This window comes from Mixophyes fleayi, chromosome 8, assembly GCF_038048845.1.
Source record: "Mixophyes fleayi isolate aMixFle1 chromosome 8, aMixFle1.hap1, whole genome shotgun sequence".
NCBI classification, from domain to species: domain Eukaryota; kingdom Metazoa; phylum Chordata; class Amphibia; order Anura; family Limnodynastidae; genus Mixophyes; species Mixophyes fleayi.
Window position 1 is genome coordinate 63,958,323 of NC_134409.1, and position 20,513 is coordinate 63,978,835.

Genomic DNA, 20,513 nt, shown 5'->3' on the forward strand with positions numbered 1-20,513 from the left:
TGGCCACCACAATGTGTGTGTGTGGGGGGGGGGGGGGTGGGGGTGTTCTGCAATCTATGGGGACGATAAATGCTTCTCTTGGGATGGGGCATGGTGATTAAAAGGGGACACTTGGGGAACAAGAACAGATGTGGCTTCCAAAAGGGCAGGCAGAAAGTGTAAATAAAGGAAGAAAGTATAACAGTGAAATAAGCCAAAGATATAACAGTAATTAACAGTGATTAAATTGCATTGAAAATTTGAAAAGGTACAGTGATAACAATTATTCAGATACAAATCATTTTTTCTGGCCACTCTCCTCACAGGATCTTGTGGAGCAGACTAGGACAGAATACACTTCCACAGGGACTTATATAAACTGCCAGGGCACTCCCCTTACTATTATTGGTTGACCTGGACAGAGGGATACTTAACCCTTTACCAGTAAGTGTAAAGTTAACAAAAAGCACGCATTTCTGTGTTTAAGTGCTTTTGTCTTCTGGCATGTCAACCTGTTAGGCTTCGGAATTTTTATGTCATAGTAAACAGTGTCGGACATATCAGTATAGGCATAGTGACTACCACACTTTTAAATTTACCACCCCTTTCAATGCAACATGATTTTGCTAAGGTGCAAAGTTGCTAATTTTTTTATTGCTTTGCCCTCCTTAATGACTCAAGCCCATTAAATTTGACCACTAGTAAAAGATGGTTGTTCATTGGTGCCCGTTTGTCTTTTTTTAGATTTTGCTGTCAGGATGCTCAGGGAAAAATATTTATTTAAATAATGGGATTTAATAAAGATTTTTATTTTGTGCAGCAGACCTCTGCCTGCCCCATTTGAAAAACCTTTTCTTTTCTTGCCATGTAGTCATGTTTCTGTTCTGGGGAGCCTATGGGCAATAGTGAAACTTTTACCTTAGAAGTTATAATAAGGTAAAATGTCTAGAGCAGACACTTCTGAATGAGATCAAATTGGTTACCAGAATACCTCTAAACCCTGCACAAAAATGCATTGAGTTTCAGATCACATGGAGTAACTGGAGAAACTTCTGTTTAGGGACAGAATAGTATAATATATTAAGCAGAGAAAAGCACTGTCATGGAAATGCGAGGCTATATGTGTAAACATTCTACACTTAAGTATAGAAGAGGAGACTATCAGCCATAAATGTATATCCTTACAAGTGAGAATAGAAGCAGAATATCTGGGCAGTTATCTAAGATGTCTGCCTGAAACAGAGTGCTATTCTCGTGGCTGCAGAACAGGTTGACAGGATTACTGTAATATAATTGACAACATTGTTAAAGACTATATCAATCTTGACCCACTTGGTACCAATATCATCATCATCATCATTGTTTATAAAATGTCCCAGATTCCATAACGCCGGACAATCAATTAACATACAGAAAAGACTTACATAAATTCAGTAAGCCTGAACAGAAGCATGAATACAGTTAAGCTTGCTAACAAATACATAAAGACAGTTACGCAGGCTGGCAACATCAGATTCACAATGGAAATGAGTGGTATGCAAACAATAACAGATTGTCGCTCAATTTCAGTGCATATGCACAAACACCAAAGTATTACCATAAATTTCTGCAAAAGACCAGGCAAGGGATTATGTGTATACCGACAGTGGATGAACAAGAGACATAAGATGAAATGTTACATTCTAGCGTGCATATAAACACAAATGTACCAATAATGAAAATTGTGTATGGTCCCACCTATTGGATGCTATGATTGGGCCACATTGTGTAAAGGGGTTGTCAATACAGCCCTTTGTAGACTATATGACAATTACCAATATGGTGTTTACAGATGCCTATTAGATTTTATATTTGGGCTACATATTAATGCAGGCTTAAGTCTTTTGATCAAAATATGAACTAATACCTCATGTTTTCATTTTGCTAGACACACACAGATATGCAGTTTAAAGGATAAGCGCTGACAAATTTATTTTTGTTTTGTATACATATTAAATAGGATTGGCAACATAAAGATGTGTCCACTTTATAAGAAAAATCAGTGTCTTTTAATTTAAAAAAATATCCTTATTATATTGGTGGTATATGTTTAAATAGTAATGTCTTCTGATGAAATAAATGAATGAAGACAATATTGTTGAATAATATGAGTATATTGCAAGTACATGTGACATAAGGAAATGTGTCATAAATTGTACATTAAACAAATTGTTAAAAAAAACACATGGTTTAAAAACATTGATTGAGGTTACCTAGCAGCTGATGAGGTGACCTTCACACCTGCAGAGGCAGATGGAGTTGCTAGGGACTCCTTGATCTTTTGTGCAATCTGTTACAGTCCATATTCTGGATTGTGGTTTGAGAAGTGAGAACTCTTTGGAAAGTGCATTGCCAGCTTCTCACTGAGAATAGAGGATGCCGTGGTCCGGACTTCAGAGAGTTTAGGGGGTAAATGTATCATACCCCGGTTTTGTCACCTCCCGTGAGTTCGGCGTCTTCGCAGCTTAAATTTAAAGCAGCGCTGCCTTGTAAAGGGAAGTTTCCTTTTACAAGGCAGCGCCGCTTTAAATTTAAGCTGCAAAGACGCCAAACTCGCGGGAGTTGACAAAACCGGGATATGATACATTTACCCCTAGGTGTCATACTCTGGGAAAGGTAAAATGTTACAGTTTGTGATGAGGCTCTCAGTGGTGTGAATTTGACATTTAGGGAAGCAGATGTATCTCTCAAGGGCCCCTTGATCTTTTGACTAGGCAGCTACCTACTGTGTCTTAGTAAGTGGGCTCAGGACCCAGAGTAAGTCATTAGTACTCTAACTGAATACAGCAGGCTGTCTGTAGATTGAGAAGTGTATCTGGAGGATTCATTATCTGAAATATATTTATTTATGCTTTTGGTTCAGGCGAGAACCCCAAGAAACTGGGGTTTTAATGTAGACTGCAGGAACTGCAACAAGGCTTGTATGAGTCTGTAGACAGAAAAAGTCACATGCCCCTTATCTACTATTTAAATCTAGTACAACTTATTTTTGAACTTCAACTGGTATCTGTCGCAGCTAGACTACCTCACATTATGTTACATTAAAGACACACCTAAAGAATGCTGTGCTTATTTCTGTAAGGTTTAGCTCCAATGTTCCAGCAATTTAAATAATCTCTGAGCATGAAAGTTCAGTAAATTGAGGACTATACTGCATTGCAATGTAACTATACTATAATGCCAATTACTAAGTAGGTTTTTGTGCATCTTCTATAGAAGAACTGAATAAGTTTTTGCTTCTTAGTAAGACAATACCTAAATTTCACACAGTTAGAAATCATCTGAAATGTCTTAAATACATAGGAAAATAAATTATTCTAAAGTGTCAGTGGTACAGTGAACAAAAAAAGAAGTGTTCATCATCATTAAAAACAGGCTCTCTAAACATGTTGAATGTAGTTCAATGTATGTTATAATTATAAGAGAAGTACTTAGTAATACTGATCTTCATACTAATAAGCTGCATCATTAAGCAAGAGAATTTTGGACTCAAAAAATGCTTATAATTTATACGTTTTGAAATGCAAAAAGCAAATGTTTCTGCATTTCTTACAAAACTTGCGAGTTAAACCTTTTTATTTTGAAAAGCACTTTTACACGATCATAAAAGGTATAGAACAATTTTACTGCCCGTTTATTTTCTCAAAAGTGCACATCTGTTTAGATACCAGTTCAATTCTGACTCATAAACCTTTACAACAGAATTTATATTAAATAATTTAAGAATGTACAGATTATTTAACAGTAAGTGACTTAAAGGTAATAAAATAATAAAACCAGTTAAACTGCTTTGAAAATGGTTGTTTTGCCCCATTTACAAGACTTCTGTATTAGATTCAAAACTGTATATGAATACATAAAGTATTACAGTACAGTAAATGGCTAAATATTGTATTATATTTTACATGCAGAGAAAATAGTGTGTGTATTGATTTAATAAGAAAATAAAACTTACTTGGCGAGACAAGCCACAGAAAGTAACTTGCAGAACTATTTACATTAAATGATTAAGAAAAAAATCATAGAAAAACCATCAATTGAGAACAATTTTAAAATACAATAAAGGTCTTTTACAAATTAGAAATCATATAAAGGTTCAAAACCATAACATAAATATTTTTTTCAATTACATAACACATGAACTTTTTCCCAAGTGCACCATCTTTTGAAAGAGCATCGATTTAAGGGCTTCTGCAGGATTGCAAATTAAGAGCACCAGTTCTCCTAGTATTAAAATCAATTTCAGAAACAAGGTTTATACGATGGGATTGAAATAAATAGGATTCATTTACATCCTGTGAACCCACTTTTCAAATGGGCTCACAGCCCTTCCTTCCCTGCAAAAGGACTTAAATTTATCCGCCATTTCTGGGGTCACAAAAATTCAGCATAACTCCCCATACATATAATGGGACACAGTGTGCACTTTCAGTTTGTTCTTCGGCAGCAAACCTGCTTTCTAGACACACTTTGACCAATGTTGTCATAACTTTATGAGGATCGTTAGGAAAATAATATATAAATGTTGTCATGTAATCTGTACTCAAGTCTGAATATAAAAAACAAACACACAACCTCCATTGGCGCACCGTAGGTTTAAATATAATATTCTAAAAAATAACAAAAAAATATAAATCTATAATTTAATTAGGTTATATAATATAATTGGCTTGGCATCTCCCGCTGCTATACAGGGGAATGTGAAATCCACACAAAACAAAACAATGATAAGGCAAAAAATGTACAGCGCTCAGAGTTATCCTTACCTTAAAATACAGATGTAACACTAACACAGATGTTTACAATTTAACAAATAATTTATTACACAGCTAGAAATAAAACATACATAATCCCAATAATTATGCTGTTTTACACAGAACATATTATACTCTTACATCTGTTTTAAGATTAAAACATTTTGGCATATGTTTGAAACATGTATCTCATATAATCCAAATCTGCTGGTGATAACCTTAAGGTCTCCTTTGAATTGCTACTAGCAAGGGTTTGAAATCTGCCACATCTGCATAAGGGGCTCAAAATATAAAGAAATATAGATGTATAAATGAGCAGGGGATGTTGAAAAATCATCTTATTGAGAGATACCACAATTTTATATAAGAAACACCACTTGCTAGTCTGTGCCATGTTATAACAAATATTCAGCTGACAATGGAATGACCACAATATTCAGACATATTATTCCTTGAGTATTACCAGATAAGAAGGAGAGTGGGTCTGCTCTTACAACAATTTGCTGCAAGTGTGAACAATATGATCCATATAACAGTTGGAGGAAGTAATAGAAGAAACGGTCGGGGGAAGGTCTACTCTCACCCCAATCAGCAACAAGTGCCATCAACTCACCTGAGAACAGCTCATTAGAAACCACATAAATGCCTAGATTGACTTACAGAACTAGAAATGTTGTCTCCAATGTAATGATATCTCTAATGAATAAAGATACATTTTCATTAAAGGTATTTATTGTTCAGGTCCAAATAAATGTATGCTGTTTGGTCTTATAATAATCCACAGTTTAATAGCAGGAATCCAGTATAATCAGCTAAGTGATCGCACATAGCATTCGCTAGTTTTGATTCATTCCAATAAATACATTGTTAAAGGATTAGTTCAAACCAGAGTTTCGGTGGTTCCTTCAGGCAAGACACCTAAGCAGCTGTTGGAGTGAGGTGCCACCACCTTTGGAAGAGCTTTGTTTGAACTAATCTATGACCTGCATTGTATTGGACTAGACCAATGAAGAAAAATCTTAGTGTTATCATTGTATATATTGTGACATCATTACTGTTTTTTTCTAACCTAAACTATTTAAAACAAGGTCACTGGGGCAGCAATACCCTCTTTGCCAACACAGACTTCAGGAATGATGACTGTCCTTGGATCCAGGGTGCGCTGCGCAATGCTTCAGTTATACATTCTTATACTTTATTGCATTTTGTTATATTTTGCTATATTTTGCCATTAACTCTCTTGTACGTTGGAACCACATTAATCGCATTGGACATTTTTTATTGGTGACGATAGACACGGACATAACAGCTGTTTAATCAATATATAAATTAATGTTTGTTTCTCAGATTTCAGTGTGTGTGTGTGTGTGTGTGTGTGTGTGTTTGTGTGTGTGTATCACAGATTTAATTACAATTCCCTTGTTATCTAGATTATTTCAGTTCCTATCAGCAAGCACATGATGGCGGTCATCTTTAGCCCATAGCTTCATAGCTAGTGGCTGCTCTATTTACACATGCCTCACTGTCGACACATGGCTCACTGTCGACCATCTTTAACAATTAACCATTCAACCCTCATGTATTTTGCAATAAAAATCTATAAGACAAGTGCAGCAATATTAAAACTAAAACTCCACAATCTTTGTACCTATAGCAACAGTCCTGTTCTTAACTTCTTACAACACAGATATTATCTCACACAAAAGCCTTTTTGCTAACTTCCATAAAATATCCCTTAAACTCTCTTTCTCATGTTTCTTTTAACAATCTTCATTTACAATTTCACTTATTAAGTACACCTACAATCCTGCACTTACAATTTGAATCCCTTACAAACAATGTAAATCTTAGTTATAACATCTGCACACTTACTTTTCATTAAAAATCACTTACTATTTAATTTAAATCTATTTTTTCCATCTAAGTCAAATATCTTTTCCTAGCAGCCATCACACATTGTCCACTAACCTTCCTTTTGTCTCACATAGATCATTTTCTATCCATCTAAGTCACTAACATTTACTATCCATTCACTTACAATTTATTTACAGTGTTAACGTTCAACAAACATTCTGGGGTGTGGCTTGATGGCCATACTGCCTGGTTGCAAGTTTAATGTGCTCCTCTTTGAGGGTGGAAAAATCAAACCTTAATGGAGGTTTTAAGCACCTTAAATACCCTGTGAGCCTGGCTGATATGGATGGGTGTACTCCCACCGCCTCCAAGTGTGTTTACGGTGCCCAGGGAGACCACACAAAGCAACTCCTGGCTTGGGGCCTACTGGGGCTAATAGAAACAACTGCGCCTGACTCGGCACTGAGTGGTCGCGCTGTGGCCCATCGGAGCATCTGACAGGTCACCGGAGGCCATTGGGGATCGCCTCTACACTTGGGACCCCTGGATATTGATGGTGACCAGCTCCATCTCATCGCCCCAGCAAACGTCCTTTTGCTACAGAGAGGAGGACCGCCAGCTTCTCAGCTCTTCCACCACTCTGCACTTACCTGTCTCCGGTAAAGACCTCATCACACGGCGGGGTAAGCTGACTACAGGCTGTGGCGCTACTGGTGTGGAAGTTGCTCCGGCCGCGAAACCGGAAGTCACCGGTCCCCGCACTTCCGGTCGCGGGTCCCGGGGCCCCGCTGAGGATAGAGAGCCTAGATTTAGTGGGACCTATCCGGGCACTCTGCCTATATGTGAGACTTGCGCCTGTGGTTCCTGGCCCTGTGAGCTGCCGGCAAGTGGGGAGTGACACGCCATTATAAATCGCCAATACTCTATTGAAATCTCCTTGCAGGCAGCTGGCTCCCCTGGTCAGTGTCCGTCTATGTGATTTATTTATCCACTAAGGCAGACTTTACAGTGCTACTGATTCTTACAGCTTTAAAAGTATGCCTCTGCCACCACCTTGTGGTGAATCTCATCGGGTGCAGGCTCTGCTATTGTAGATCATAAAACTCACTCCCAGTTTACATAAGGCTGACGGATTTAAGAGCGCAGAGTGCCTCATCGGGTTATATCTATTGCTGGACACCCTGCACACATTAAAGCGAATTGACTCATCCGGGTTCCAACCATGTTCCTAAAATTGGTGCATTGCCTTTCCACAAGGGCTATCTATACTGTATTGCAACTTGGCTAAATGGCTGAGTGATCCATCCACTGGGGGGGAAGTGAAATGTGACAAAGCAGAACACCGGTTTATAATATAATTGTCAAATATCTACCAACAAAGGCTGAGCTTCCCTCTAAGAAAGACTTTGAGTTACTGGAATCCAGTCTTAAAGATACTGTCAAAAAAGAGGTCGCCACTCTACAAGCGGAGTTAACTCGTATCTCGTCTAGAATTTCCACATTGGAGGACTTTAAAGATGAGTCTACGACTCGGCATGATTTTCTTAGTGACACTGTAGCTCGGCAGGCCCAAGATTTTCTTTTGCTACAAAGTAGAGTGGATGACCTGGATAACAGGGGCAGCAGTAATAACCTGCGTATTTGTGGAATCCCCGAAAAAAATACCCACACAAGATCTAATTGCCTTTCTTTCTAAAGTCTTCAATGGGATTCTTGAGCAGGATCTCTCTACAAGTATGCAATTTGATAGGGCTCACAGGGCCCTGAAACCAAGGGGCTCCCCATCTGAACGACCAAGAGACGTGATTTGTCGCCTGCATTATTACGTACAGAAGGAAGCGATTCTCCAAAAATCGAGAAAGCTGGACGGCATAGAGTATGATGGAAACAGGCTTCAAATCTTTCAGGATCTCTCCTGGAATACCTTGTTAGACGAGCACTTCATGAACACCAACTGGTCGACACATGGCGCCTTCAACAGCCTGGAGAATGAGATTACTCTTTCTTCTCCCATCCACATAATGTTTACTCATGAATTGACTATCTGTTTCTTTCACATAGGGCCCTTCCATACCTCTTAGCATCATCCATTGGCCAAATAACTTGGTCAGATCACGCTCCGATATCAATAACTATCCAACTCACTCAATCCATGACCAAAAAGTGCACCTGGCGTCTTAATGAGTGTCTCCTGCAAAACACAACTTATAGAGATCAATTGGCCACAGCATTAGATGACTATATCACAGATAATGATACTCCTGAGGTCTCCAGAATTACTATCTGGGAGGCACATAAGTGTGTCATGAGGGGGAAACTCATCAAATTGGGCTCCCGTGTTGAGAGAGAACGTACTGCTCGATGGGATCAATTATTACAGCATATTAGAGAGTTAGAGACGGCACATAAATCCTATGCGGCCAACGACCTGTTAAATAGGCTGACTGAGACTAGGTCGGCACTTAACAAGCTGTTAAATGATAAAGTCAAATTAAACTTTAGTAGGTGCCGACATCGTTTCTTCCGGTGGGGTAATAGGCGAGGGCCTTGCGAAAGCAACGAGCAAGGGCCTATATTGCCTCGATTAAGGATGGTAAAGACCGAGACTGTAAGCTGACCTCGGACATAGCCAGTGCTTTCCACACTTCCTATACCAAATTGTATAATCTTGAGACCCAGGTTGGTTGTGCAGACGACTCCACTCATTCAGCTCGGATCTCGACATATCTGAAGGAGATGGGTTTTCCTACTCTTTCAAGTCCAGACAGTGACATACTAGAACAACCCTTCACCGAGGGGGAGCTAAGGGAGGCTATTAAATCTACACCTGGGGGTAAAAGTCCGGGCCCTGATGGCTTTACCATTGCTTACTACAAGACCTTTAAAGACAAGTTGATACCCCTAATGGTGTCGGCCTTCAATGCGATTTCCAGGGATACTTTTTTCTCCTCCCAGAGCTTGGAAGCGCACATAACTGTAATCCCTAAAGAGGGAAAGGACCCCTCCCAATGCGCGAGCTATACGCCTATCTCCTTGCATAATGTGGATATTAAGATGCATGCAAAACTTATTGCAAATAGATTAAAAATGCTACTCCCAGAAATTGTTCACGCAGATCAAGTGGGTTTTGTCCCAGGTCGAGAGGCTCGGGACAACACCACCAAGATGATAGACCTGATTCATTTGGCTTCTCGTTCAACAACATCGTCAATGCTTTTGTCCACTGATGCAGAGAAGGCTTTTGATTGCGTAAGTTGGCCTTTTATGAGAGGGATCCTTGAGCACCTGGGTCTGGGACTGGTTGGTCTTCACAGAATTCTGGCACTTTACTGAAAAACCTACGGCTCAAATTAAAATAAATGGAGATTTGTCAGAGACAGTCGTGTTGAACAATGGCACCAGACAGGGGTGTCCGCTCTCACCACTTATTTTTGTGTTGTGTATGGAGGCGTTGGCAAGAGCTATCAGGGCCAACCCAAATATCTCGGGCCTACAAGTTGGCGAGAAAGAGCATAAACTCGCGTTATTCGCAGACAACCTTTTAGCCATTATCTCCAATCCAGTTGTTTCTTTACCCAATTTAGTCAGTGAGTTTCAAAAGTTTGGCGTGTTATCTAATTTTAAAATTAACTATAGTAAGTCGGTGGCTATAAATATTAAGACCCTAGCTTCAGTGGTAGAGGGGCTGAAACTTGCCTTTCCTTTCATTTGGCACCCTTACCAATTAAAATACCTGGGGGTGATAATCCATAGTGACCTCACAAGTATTTATAATCTTAATTTCAGACAACTTTTGGGCAGGGTCCGAGCTGACTTGAGGGAGTGGCAGAGTAAGAATTTTACTTGGATGGGTCGGGTCAATATAATCAAAATGAATGTCCTCCCCCATCTTTTATATCTCATTCAGACTTTACCGATTCACGTGCCGGACTCATGGTTTCAGGGCATCCAACGAACGGTGCGCGAATTTGTGTGGTGTGGGAGACGCCCTAGATTCAAGCATGAAATATTATTCAGACGAAGACACTTGGGAGGACGCAACTTCCTCACTTCTCCTCTTACTATGATGCTGCAATATTGGATAGAATAATGGAGATGTCTAGTAGGGTCGGGTCAAAACAATTGGTGGAAATTGAGTCGTTTTCTCTGGAATCCCCGGCTGATACATTACTCTGGCTATCCAGAATTCCTAAGATTGCTCATCCTTCTTTAGGTCCCACGTTAGCGAAATAGTCTAAGCTTAGAGCCCTTCCATGTATCTCCTCAACAATTTCCCCACTAACCCCATTATGTAATAACCAAATGTTCCCTCCGGGGATTACCCCACTAGCTTTCAAACAGTGGTCTCAAGCAGGGATCCCTCGTGTCGGCCAGTTGGTGGGTGCTATGGGGTTCTCTCATTCACAGAGATCCAATCCAAATGGGATTTGCCTAATGCAGAGATATGAAGATACCTACAGATTAAACACCTTTTGTCACAGGGTCTCCCAAAACAACACACTTCTAGGAGTTTAACGGTGTTTGAATCTCTGTGTTTCAGGTCATCATGTCCCTCACATTCCCTTTCAACCGTATATAAGCTTTTGGTAGAATATCTATTCGTATCCCCTCCAAAATTTACCAAAGAGTGGGAGAGAGATTTAGGGTTGAGTTACAAGAGGCAGACTGGTCTAAAATCTTTCAGGCAGCTCACGCGTGTTCTCCTAATGTTTCAATCCTAGAAACCCACTATAAGGTAATTACCAGCTGGCGAAGGTCTTCCGCAGGGTGCCCGATACTTGTTGGAGATGCAACCAGGGTTTTGGTCCTCTTTTGCACATCTGGTGGGACTGCCCCGTGTTGCAAATGTTCTGGTCCTGGGTGGTGAGCATCACGCGGAAGTTGCTAGGTCAAAACATACCCAACACTCTAGTGTTCTGGCTGTTAAATAAAGTTAATAAGCCTCTATCAAGTTTTAAAAAATCTCTCTTAAAATTTATTATCTTGGCAGCGAAGGCAGTAACTCGCAGTGAAATGGAGATCAACCATGCCTCCGAGTATTCGGGACTGGTCTAATAGATTGGAACACTATAGGATCATGAATGAGATGCACCTGTCCACCACAGACTCGTTTGAAATGTATTATGCTATTTGGGGTCCATGGTTAAATCTTCTGGACTCTCCAGAGTCCCCGATTTCAAATTTGACTGATTGAGTGGTTTTGTTCCCCCCCATTTTTGCACCCGAGGGTTGGCTTGGTTGGATGGACCATTTGGGCGCGTCGTGTGCCCGGCAGATACATAACCTACTAGGTTGGCAGAGCTTTAAACTAAACTGAAGCTTGAATGAGGAATTTAGCTAGACTCCCACCCCCTAATGTGGTTCCCCCTTCCCTTCCCTTCTTTCCCTTTGTCTTTGTCCATATGTTATTGGTTATATGGTTATTAGCAGGTATGTGTATGGGTTGGCATATCTCTTTTACAGATTTCTGAGTACATTTTGGACTGGTGCCAGGATGTCATTTTCTCAGTGTCAATAACATACCATGCCATCTTGTTGGTTGTACATGTATAACCTGTATATGTGTGTAAAACCCAATAAAACTTAAATTAAAAAAAACAAACATTCTATAACTCCTATTGCTTAAAAACACTTTATGACTGAACAGTGAACATACGAGCATAATTAATCATTATATATCATTATATATCCCCTCATGATCACATATTACCACAGTTCTGAATGGCTTATGGAAGCTTTTCTGTTCCATTTTTTTTAAGTTCCAGAGTGTGTCCAGCTAGTGAAGAGAAAGATTGACATTGTGTCTATGTATTTCATACATCATTTCCAAAGGTAGGCGGAGTTCCATTGCAGGATGTCTTAAGAGATGTTAATTAAGCAATGGTATAAGCAGCTCATACTTTGAAACCAGAAAACAGGTTTGTTAAGAGGAGAGAAAGACACAGAGAACCTAGACAGCTTTGCTGGTCCCCTGTAGTTAATTAACTACTGCGTAGGTGCAAATCGGCACATGTGCAATCTGCATCTAAAGAAGCTGTGACCATTACAGGGATGGCCAATTCCTGTCATTGCAGAGGGGTGTTCAGGAGTGATTGCTGCTTCAGTGGTCCAGCAGATTTTTTCTTAGATGTAGTGCCTACAGGATTCCATTTTGACAGGTAACTTAAATACTTGGAAAGTTTGAAAAAATGTATCCGAAACAGAAACAAAGTAAACTAGCGTGTATTCCAATTGTTAGTATTTGTTAAATAGCAACTAAATCTGTTTGAAGCGTTTCATTATTCAATGGTAATTTCATCAGAAGATAAAGTGGTCCAATAACAAAGAATCTTTATATGTGAAGATTGCTAATCAGGTGTGTGTATCTTAATCACCTTTCATTTGCGTTTGACTTCAAAAATGCATACTTAAAAAACATTATATTCAAAGCACAATAAACTTTTAATCATTAGATGTTATTGAAAACGAATATATATATCTAAAGTGATTTTTTATTATTTATCAGACATATATAATTAGCTTCTTCAGTAGATTGACAAATATGAGCAATACCAATTAATAATAAATATTGAATATTAAGGAATTCAGGAGCTTCCATTCTCATTCAACTCAATATACTGATGTACATACAAAGAGTAGAAGGAATTGTCAGATATACATATCTACATTCACAATTAATCCTTCCAGAGTCAAAGCTCTTAAATTATGAATCCAAAAAGATTCCTTCCTACAGAGTTGTGTGTAAATGTTTTCACTTCTAGATGCAGGTGGGGTGTACCTCAAACCTGTTAATTTAAACTATTGGGCGTAACGGCATGAATAGATAAAAAAATGTCCAGGGATACTATGTTGCCTTATATAATTAGTTATGTCTCTACTATGTTCAAGGAATAGAATTCTCAGTTTACGTTATACTGAAGGAAACACAAATAATCCAAAAGATATATTACATAACTTGTATTACAATTTATAAATGCTTTTATTGGATATTTTTTTTAGTAGCATATGATTGGAAGAGAGTTGCTCTCTTCTTAATATAAATACATGTGATACATGAATATCCCCTGCATCTGTTTCTAATTATTATTTATGTCAGTGTCGATTTAGTGTAATTAAATTTCTTACTGCTTTTAAAATGGCTAGGTGCTATCCTCTTTATAAGACTGCTTTTTTTGAAAAAGATATATGGCTTAATCTCTATGTTTGTCCTCAGAATAGGGTGAAACTTCAAAAGTGGAAAATTCTTTTTCATTATTGTTCTAATTTTGTATGATGCATAAGTAAACTCAGAAAATGTAATGAACCGATTTCCCTTTTAGATTTTTTTCTTCTTATTTTGTTTGCTTAATAGTAATTGTTCCCTATCTAAAGTAAGAGTCTCAGTGTAGAACTTATTTAAGAGCTCTCGAGGATGGTATTTTTCACCAAAGGCTTCAAGAAGTTTACCTGCTTGATATTTGAATGTACAAATTTCAGAATAGTTTCTATGCAGGTGTTTCAGTTGGTCCTTGGATATATTATTGATCCAAGGACAATGATGTTTACTTTTATAATGTAAATAATTCTTAGAATCTGCTTTTTGACAGAAGGTTTTGGCAACAATTTTTTGATTGACTAGTGCTATGGAGATATCCAAGAAGATCGGTGTATATTACCAGCGAATTTCAAATTAAAAGATTTATTGTTCAGAGATGTGTTATTACAGACTGTGCATCATCATTCCAAATAAAAAATACGTCGTCTATATAATGGCCATAGAAGAAGAGGCTCACCCCAAATCTGCCTCCCCACAAATGCTGCTCTTCGAAGAGTCTCATATACAGATTAGCAAAACTCTAAAAAGTATGAATGGAACCTGAAATATTTCTATTCTCTTTTGATGGCATATGTCTCATATTTACCATAAGAGTAGGTGGTTTCCTGCAATTAGTGGATTCTGAAGCTGTAAAAATTTTACATTAGTAACCTCTTTTTCTGGAACACCAGGAAAAAAAAAATCTTAATTTTACCATTTGAGATTACCGTATATACTCTTGTATAAGCCGAGTTTTTCAGCATACTTTTGTATGCTGAAAAAGGGCACTCGGCTTATACACGGGTGAACTTACCTGGTGTTCGGTCCCTCGGCTGTCAACTTCTACATATGCGTTCCAACAACAGGAAGTTCGGCATTTGGAACGCAAACTTGCGTTCCAAATGCCGAACTTCCTGTTGTTGGAACGCATCTGCCAGGTAAGTGAAAAATCTCCCGAGGAGAAGAGACAAGAGCGAGGGTGCGGGAGGCTGAGTCTCTGCCAGCAATGTCATGCTGCATCCCTGGGTGACCATTCTGGACTCGGATCGGCTGCTCTTCCTCCAGCCTTTTGTGGTTTCTTCTGGGACCTTTTCGGCGAGAGCACCAGTAGGGAGGGATCCACTTCCTTTCAAATGCTCGGAAACTTTGTTGTGCGGATCCGAACCGGCCCGTCCAGTTAGGGAACACCTCCACTCTTCACTCCGCATTGTGAGTCCTTGTTGTACTTAATGGTGATATGTTAGTGGAGGGGGTCACAGTTCTCAATCACAAGACGACCAGTATAGACTACTAGATGTGGGAAGATGTTGACTACAGAGAGAGGAGCTGTGGAGGAATGGTTATCTGAGTTTAAGACCCTGCCTGAGGCATCCATTACAAGTTATGCTGTAAGTTTGAAGGAGAAGAGTTCTTTGGTCTCTGCCCTGTATGAAGTGATTCAGGAACCTCAGAGTGAGCTGCTGGAACCAGTCTGCCACCAACTCTTTGAGTTCTACCGCAGCAAAGAGAAGCACTTGAGGACGTTTACGATTCAGTTCCTTCCAGAACTAATATGGTGTTACCTGTCTGTGTCCACCAGCAGGGACCTACAGAGCAATGGCTGCATCGAGGCTCTTCTGCTGAGTATCTACAATTTGGAAATTATGGATGAACAGGGACACAGCAAGGTTTTGTCGTTTACAATTCCATCCTTATCGAAGCCATCCGTATTCCACGAGCCTTCTAGTATAGGGTCAATGGCACTCACAGATGGAGCTCTGTCACAACATGGCCTCGCCAGGGTCGTGTACAGCGGACCTCATCCACAGAGAGAGATGTTAACAGCTCAAAACAGGTTTGAAGTATTGACATTTCTCTTACTGTGCTATAATGCTGCCTTAAACTACATGCCAGCTCTTTCCCTCCGATCCCTGTGTCAGATGTCCTCAAGGCTCTGTGTCTGTGGATACCCTCGCCAACATGCAAGAAAATACATGGGTGTCAAGAACAGAATACAGGTCTCCTCTGAATTTATGGTGCAGCTTCTAACCGGCATTTACTATTCATTGTAAGATTACACCTGTGTGGTATTGTCTGTCTATCTCCATGTATGTTATGTGTAAGTGCCATTCTGCCACCCAAGTGTCAGGACACATAGGAGCCAAGGGGTGAGCCACAGATATTCAGAGGGCCATCTGGAGTCTTATAGATCCATGAAATGCTAAATGAAATTATTTTGTACAGTAATTTTAATATATATATAAATATAATATTCTGTACAATATATATTGCTTGTACAATATGCAAATGTTTGTTAATAGACATGGAATGCAAAATACTATGTAAAAGTATGTGGTATATCGTGCTTTTATGAAGTATTTTTATCATTACATAGTGTTGGTCACCACTACTTAAGTAAAGCAGGAACATCGGTGTACAAGTTATACTACTAACCAGTCCAACTAGAACAGTTGGATTCCTCCTGGTTGGGTGTGTGTACATATATACATGCACTTAATATAGCTCATTTAGAGGTGGATGCATAAAGTGTGTGAGTGTAGTGCATATGTTAAGTCTCGAGATGTATCCAGTTTAGACACAGTAGTATTTGTACCAGGCATACGTCAGACTTTAGTGTGCAGAGATGTGGCTTCACATTATTAGTAGTGAATGCTGTAGTCATATTACCATTTTTGTACACAATATAATAATGTAATAAAGTATCATACACACACGAAAAAAAAAAAATCTCTCTCTCCCTCACATAATGAACAAACAATACAGCCACCATGTTCATACATTTATATCCCTACCCCTTATATACCCCTTTATTTAGGTTAGGTTGTACCCAATGATTTTATAATCATTTATGAATGTTCCTTGTCATCTAGCTACAAATGATTTCATACATTGAAACTATCATTTTTATTTAGGTTTTTGAATTAGCGCTCTTTTCCACCCTAGGCTTATACTGGAGTCAATAAGTTTTCCCAGTTTTATGTAGTAAAATTAGGTGCCTCGGCTTATATTCGGGTCGACTTATACTCGAGTATATACGGTATGTTAAAAATATTTTCGTTTAAGTTATCTACAGGTATTTGTTTCCCTTATTTTCAGCCAGATCGGTTTCAGATTTTTGTATTCTTTGATTTAATTTTTTTTTTCTGTGTTCTGCATATTTCCATACATTATGCTTAACCTACTCTATTTCTTTCACCAGTAATTCTACTTTAAGTTAATCAATGATTTTGAGATTCCTGGTCCCTATACTCCTAACAGCACAGGATCATTTTTTCTTATGGAGAATACTGTGACAACATGTTTTGATTTAACCTGTCACATATAACATCGATATTGGCTATTTTGTGGAACAATGTTTAAAAGACTTCCCTCATGCAGCGGATCTGTAATTTTACATGTCTAAAAGAAAAATATAAATTGGTTTTCCGGCATGATGTCTATTTGATGCGTTATGAATTTAACAGGGACCTATATATATTTATTGTTGAATTTATACCTATAAATTGGGATTAATAAATCAGCTAATAGTATTCAAACTGATTTCTTCACCCATCAACTATATTTTCCTAGAGTGCATAATTCCAGATAGTTTCACATAGTTTTCATAGTTTTGTGTCAGCCAAGAAAATTCCATTTATTGCCAAATTGTAGGTTTTGAGTGAAGTTTAAGCTATGCTCTTCCAGTCACTTTATTTATATATATATATATATATATATATATATATATATATATATATATATATATATATATATTCCTGTAACTTTCCCAGGTCAAGCCTGCCTGAAAGCACTGTCAGACATACATTATAGGCTTATGCTATTTAAAATAAAAAGTGGTACTGGAAGACATGCACATAATTCAAAAATATACACATTGCCTCCATTACTTGTTCATAACAGTTTCTTATTAAAACATGTATACAAAAACCACAGCATACTGCACAACGTCTTCCACTTGCATCCTTCATAATATAAACCATCATCTAACTTATATTTAACTAGGGTCTTGCTAATTCTATGACAGGTTCTATTTTTTTTAAATACAGCCTATTTAGAGCCTATAGCAAAAAAGAACTCCCCTTCCTCAAACCAGTTTGCATGGTAAAGGGACAGATCAAAATCAGGATTACTACAGTAATAGCACATCAAGCGACATTCTGTCCCTCCTCCATCAGGTGTATTAGTGTAACAAAGTTTTGGTTTGCTGAATTATTTAATTGATTATTACATTACAAGTGGGCATTTGGGGATAAAATCATTGTGAAAAAATAATGTTAAAAAAATCTAATTCTTGCACTGATCCACAAAATTTGTTCCACCAATATGATGTAGAGATTGTAGGTTTATTGTTGCATTTGGACTGATGATTCCTGCCAATGTTTTTTTTAATTGTATTACATTTCAGTACAACTACAACCTGATGTGATGCAATATCATTATACATTCTTGCAAAAGGACAATTAATTTCTCAATCGAAGAGATGAGATATGATGCAATTTATTGTAAACAAAAATTGTATCAAGCAAAAGTTACCCTGTGCGCTCACTGGCTAAATGATTAAAATACTAATATGTATTATATAGTGTACCTCATGTATGGTAGTGGATAACCTCTACTGATTAGACAACACTCTATGGCATGAAAGGTCTCATTTATTAATCCCTATACATATGTAAACTAAATAGGATAAAAACAATTCTAAAATATATGAATACATGTACTAGTACTCCACTGAAAAGTCCAATGTCAGGATAAAAGGCAATTCAACAAAACATTTCTAAAACATATGAATACGTATACTTGTGATAAGCTGAAAAGTCCAATGCCAAGATTGATATTTGTGGCGCAATCAAGATGGATACAGGTATTGTTAATTAGACACAGTCTATGATTCCAATGGGTGTATCTTCAGATGTTAGATTATATTCCTATTTGGTAGATGGAATGCCCGTAATTTAAATTGCAAATGTATAATGTCTCATAAAGATCTAGCGGTTTTTGATTGACGTGAGTGATCACGTTCTGGTTGTTAAATAATATAGCGATAACGGTATGTAAGACAACGGTATTTAACCTAATGAAAAAATTGTGCTTAGTCCATATGTATCCCACACACCAAATAGGAATATAATCTAACATCTGAAGATACACCCATTGGAATCATAGACTGTGTCTAATTAACAATACCTGTATCCATATTGGTTGCGCCACAAATATACAAGTATACGTATTCATATGCTTTAGAAATGTTTTATTGAATTGCCTTTTATCCTGACATTGGACTTTTCAGCGGAGTACAAGTACATGTATTCATATGTTTTAGAATTGTTTATTGAACTGTTTTTATCCTATTTAGTTTAGTTTACATATGTATAGGGATTAATAAATGAGACCTTTCATGCCATAGAGTGTTGTCTAATCAGTAGAGGTTATCCACTACCATACATCAGGTACACTATATAATACATATTAGTATTTTAATCATTTAGCCAGTGAGCGCACAGGGTAACTTTTGCTTGCTATTGTATTACTAGGGAGGGATCCCTGGTCCTGTCTGCAGCTCCTGCAACCATCAGGAGGTGAGCACATAATCTTCACCCTTTTTTACCAAAAATTGTATCAAAACATCTCCATCTGTATTATTATATAAGTGCCACATTTCTTCTGCTTTGATTCCATGTGTATGCTTGCATACATGTATGTCTTATTGTAACAATTGTCTCGTTAATGATAACGAAGAAAGCCCTTGAATGATGTATACACATGTTAGTCTAGTTTAGCACTGGTCAAACAGAGTTATGGGCGTAAATGTATCAATCTCCGGTTTCTTGAACTCGTGGGAGTTCGGCGAGATGACAGCTAAAATTTAAAGCGCCGCTGCCTTGTTAAGCCACTTTAAATTTTAGCTGTCATCTCCCCAAACTCCCACGAGTTGAAGAAACCGGAGATTGATACATTTACCCCATGGAGTCTATTGGGTCCCCTGGTCTTCACCAAGAATCGCTGCAAGGCAGGGTGGACCTTTGCGGCCAGGAACATGCAGGTCACTGCCCTCTGATTAGCCACTATGCGTAACATAGTGGAGTAAAAAAGAAATGTGAAAGCAGGTCCGCTAGCCAAGAACTTATAAACTGGCGGTAGCGAGATACAAAATCAGTATGCAGAAGGGAAGTACAATAACAGGCTGGGATCTGGTACACAGGAAGTAGTGCAGTACAAATCAGGATCTGAAAGAGAGAGTGGTCAAAACAAGCAAGGACTGGTACATGAGGGGATAACAAGAAGAAGCACTATCCATGAAGGAATCACAAGGAAAGTCAAGGTAAGCAGTAATGCATCATAATAGGGAGTCAGTCTGGGTATGAATACCTCTTGCTCTGACACAGATGCAATGTCAGAGTGAGCTTATTAACTCTTCAGGTTTGAATATGCTGCCTCTCAGTCACGATCATGTGACTGCCTAAATCAGGAAGTGCTGACCTCTTTATTTAGACAAAGGAAATCAGCAGCCCGGAAGTGTGGAGCAGGTATGTTTTGATACACGTCTCATGCAAGCAATATTTATTGATAATTCTGCAGGTGCATTTTAGAAT

The 20,513-nt window shown here is 38.3% G+C and overlaps 1 protein-coding gene across 1 annotated transcript; it reads left to right on the forward strand.

The window, feature by feature from the left end:
- The first annotated feature begins 15,058 nt into the window (after positions 1-15,058).
- LOC142100088 (hyccin-like) lies at positions 15,059-16,129 on the forward strand. The gene is made up of 2 exons (XM_075184073.1): positions 15,059-15,136; positions 15,199-16,129. The coding sequence occupies exon 2, from the start codon at positions 15,225-15,227 to the stop codon at positions 15,969-15,971; it is 747 nt and encodes a 248-aa protein (XP_075040174.1). The 5' UTR covers positions 15,059-15,136; positions 15,199-15,224; the 3' UTR covers positions 15,972-16,129.
- Positions 16,130-20,513: the final 4,384 nt, after the last annotated feature.

Coding starts and splice junctions, on each gene's coding strand:
- LOC142100088 (XM_075184073.1), top strand. CDS start 15,225: ATGTTGACTACAGAGAGAGGAGCTGTGGAGGAATGGTTATCTGAGTTT.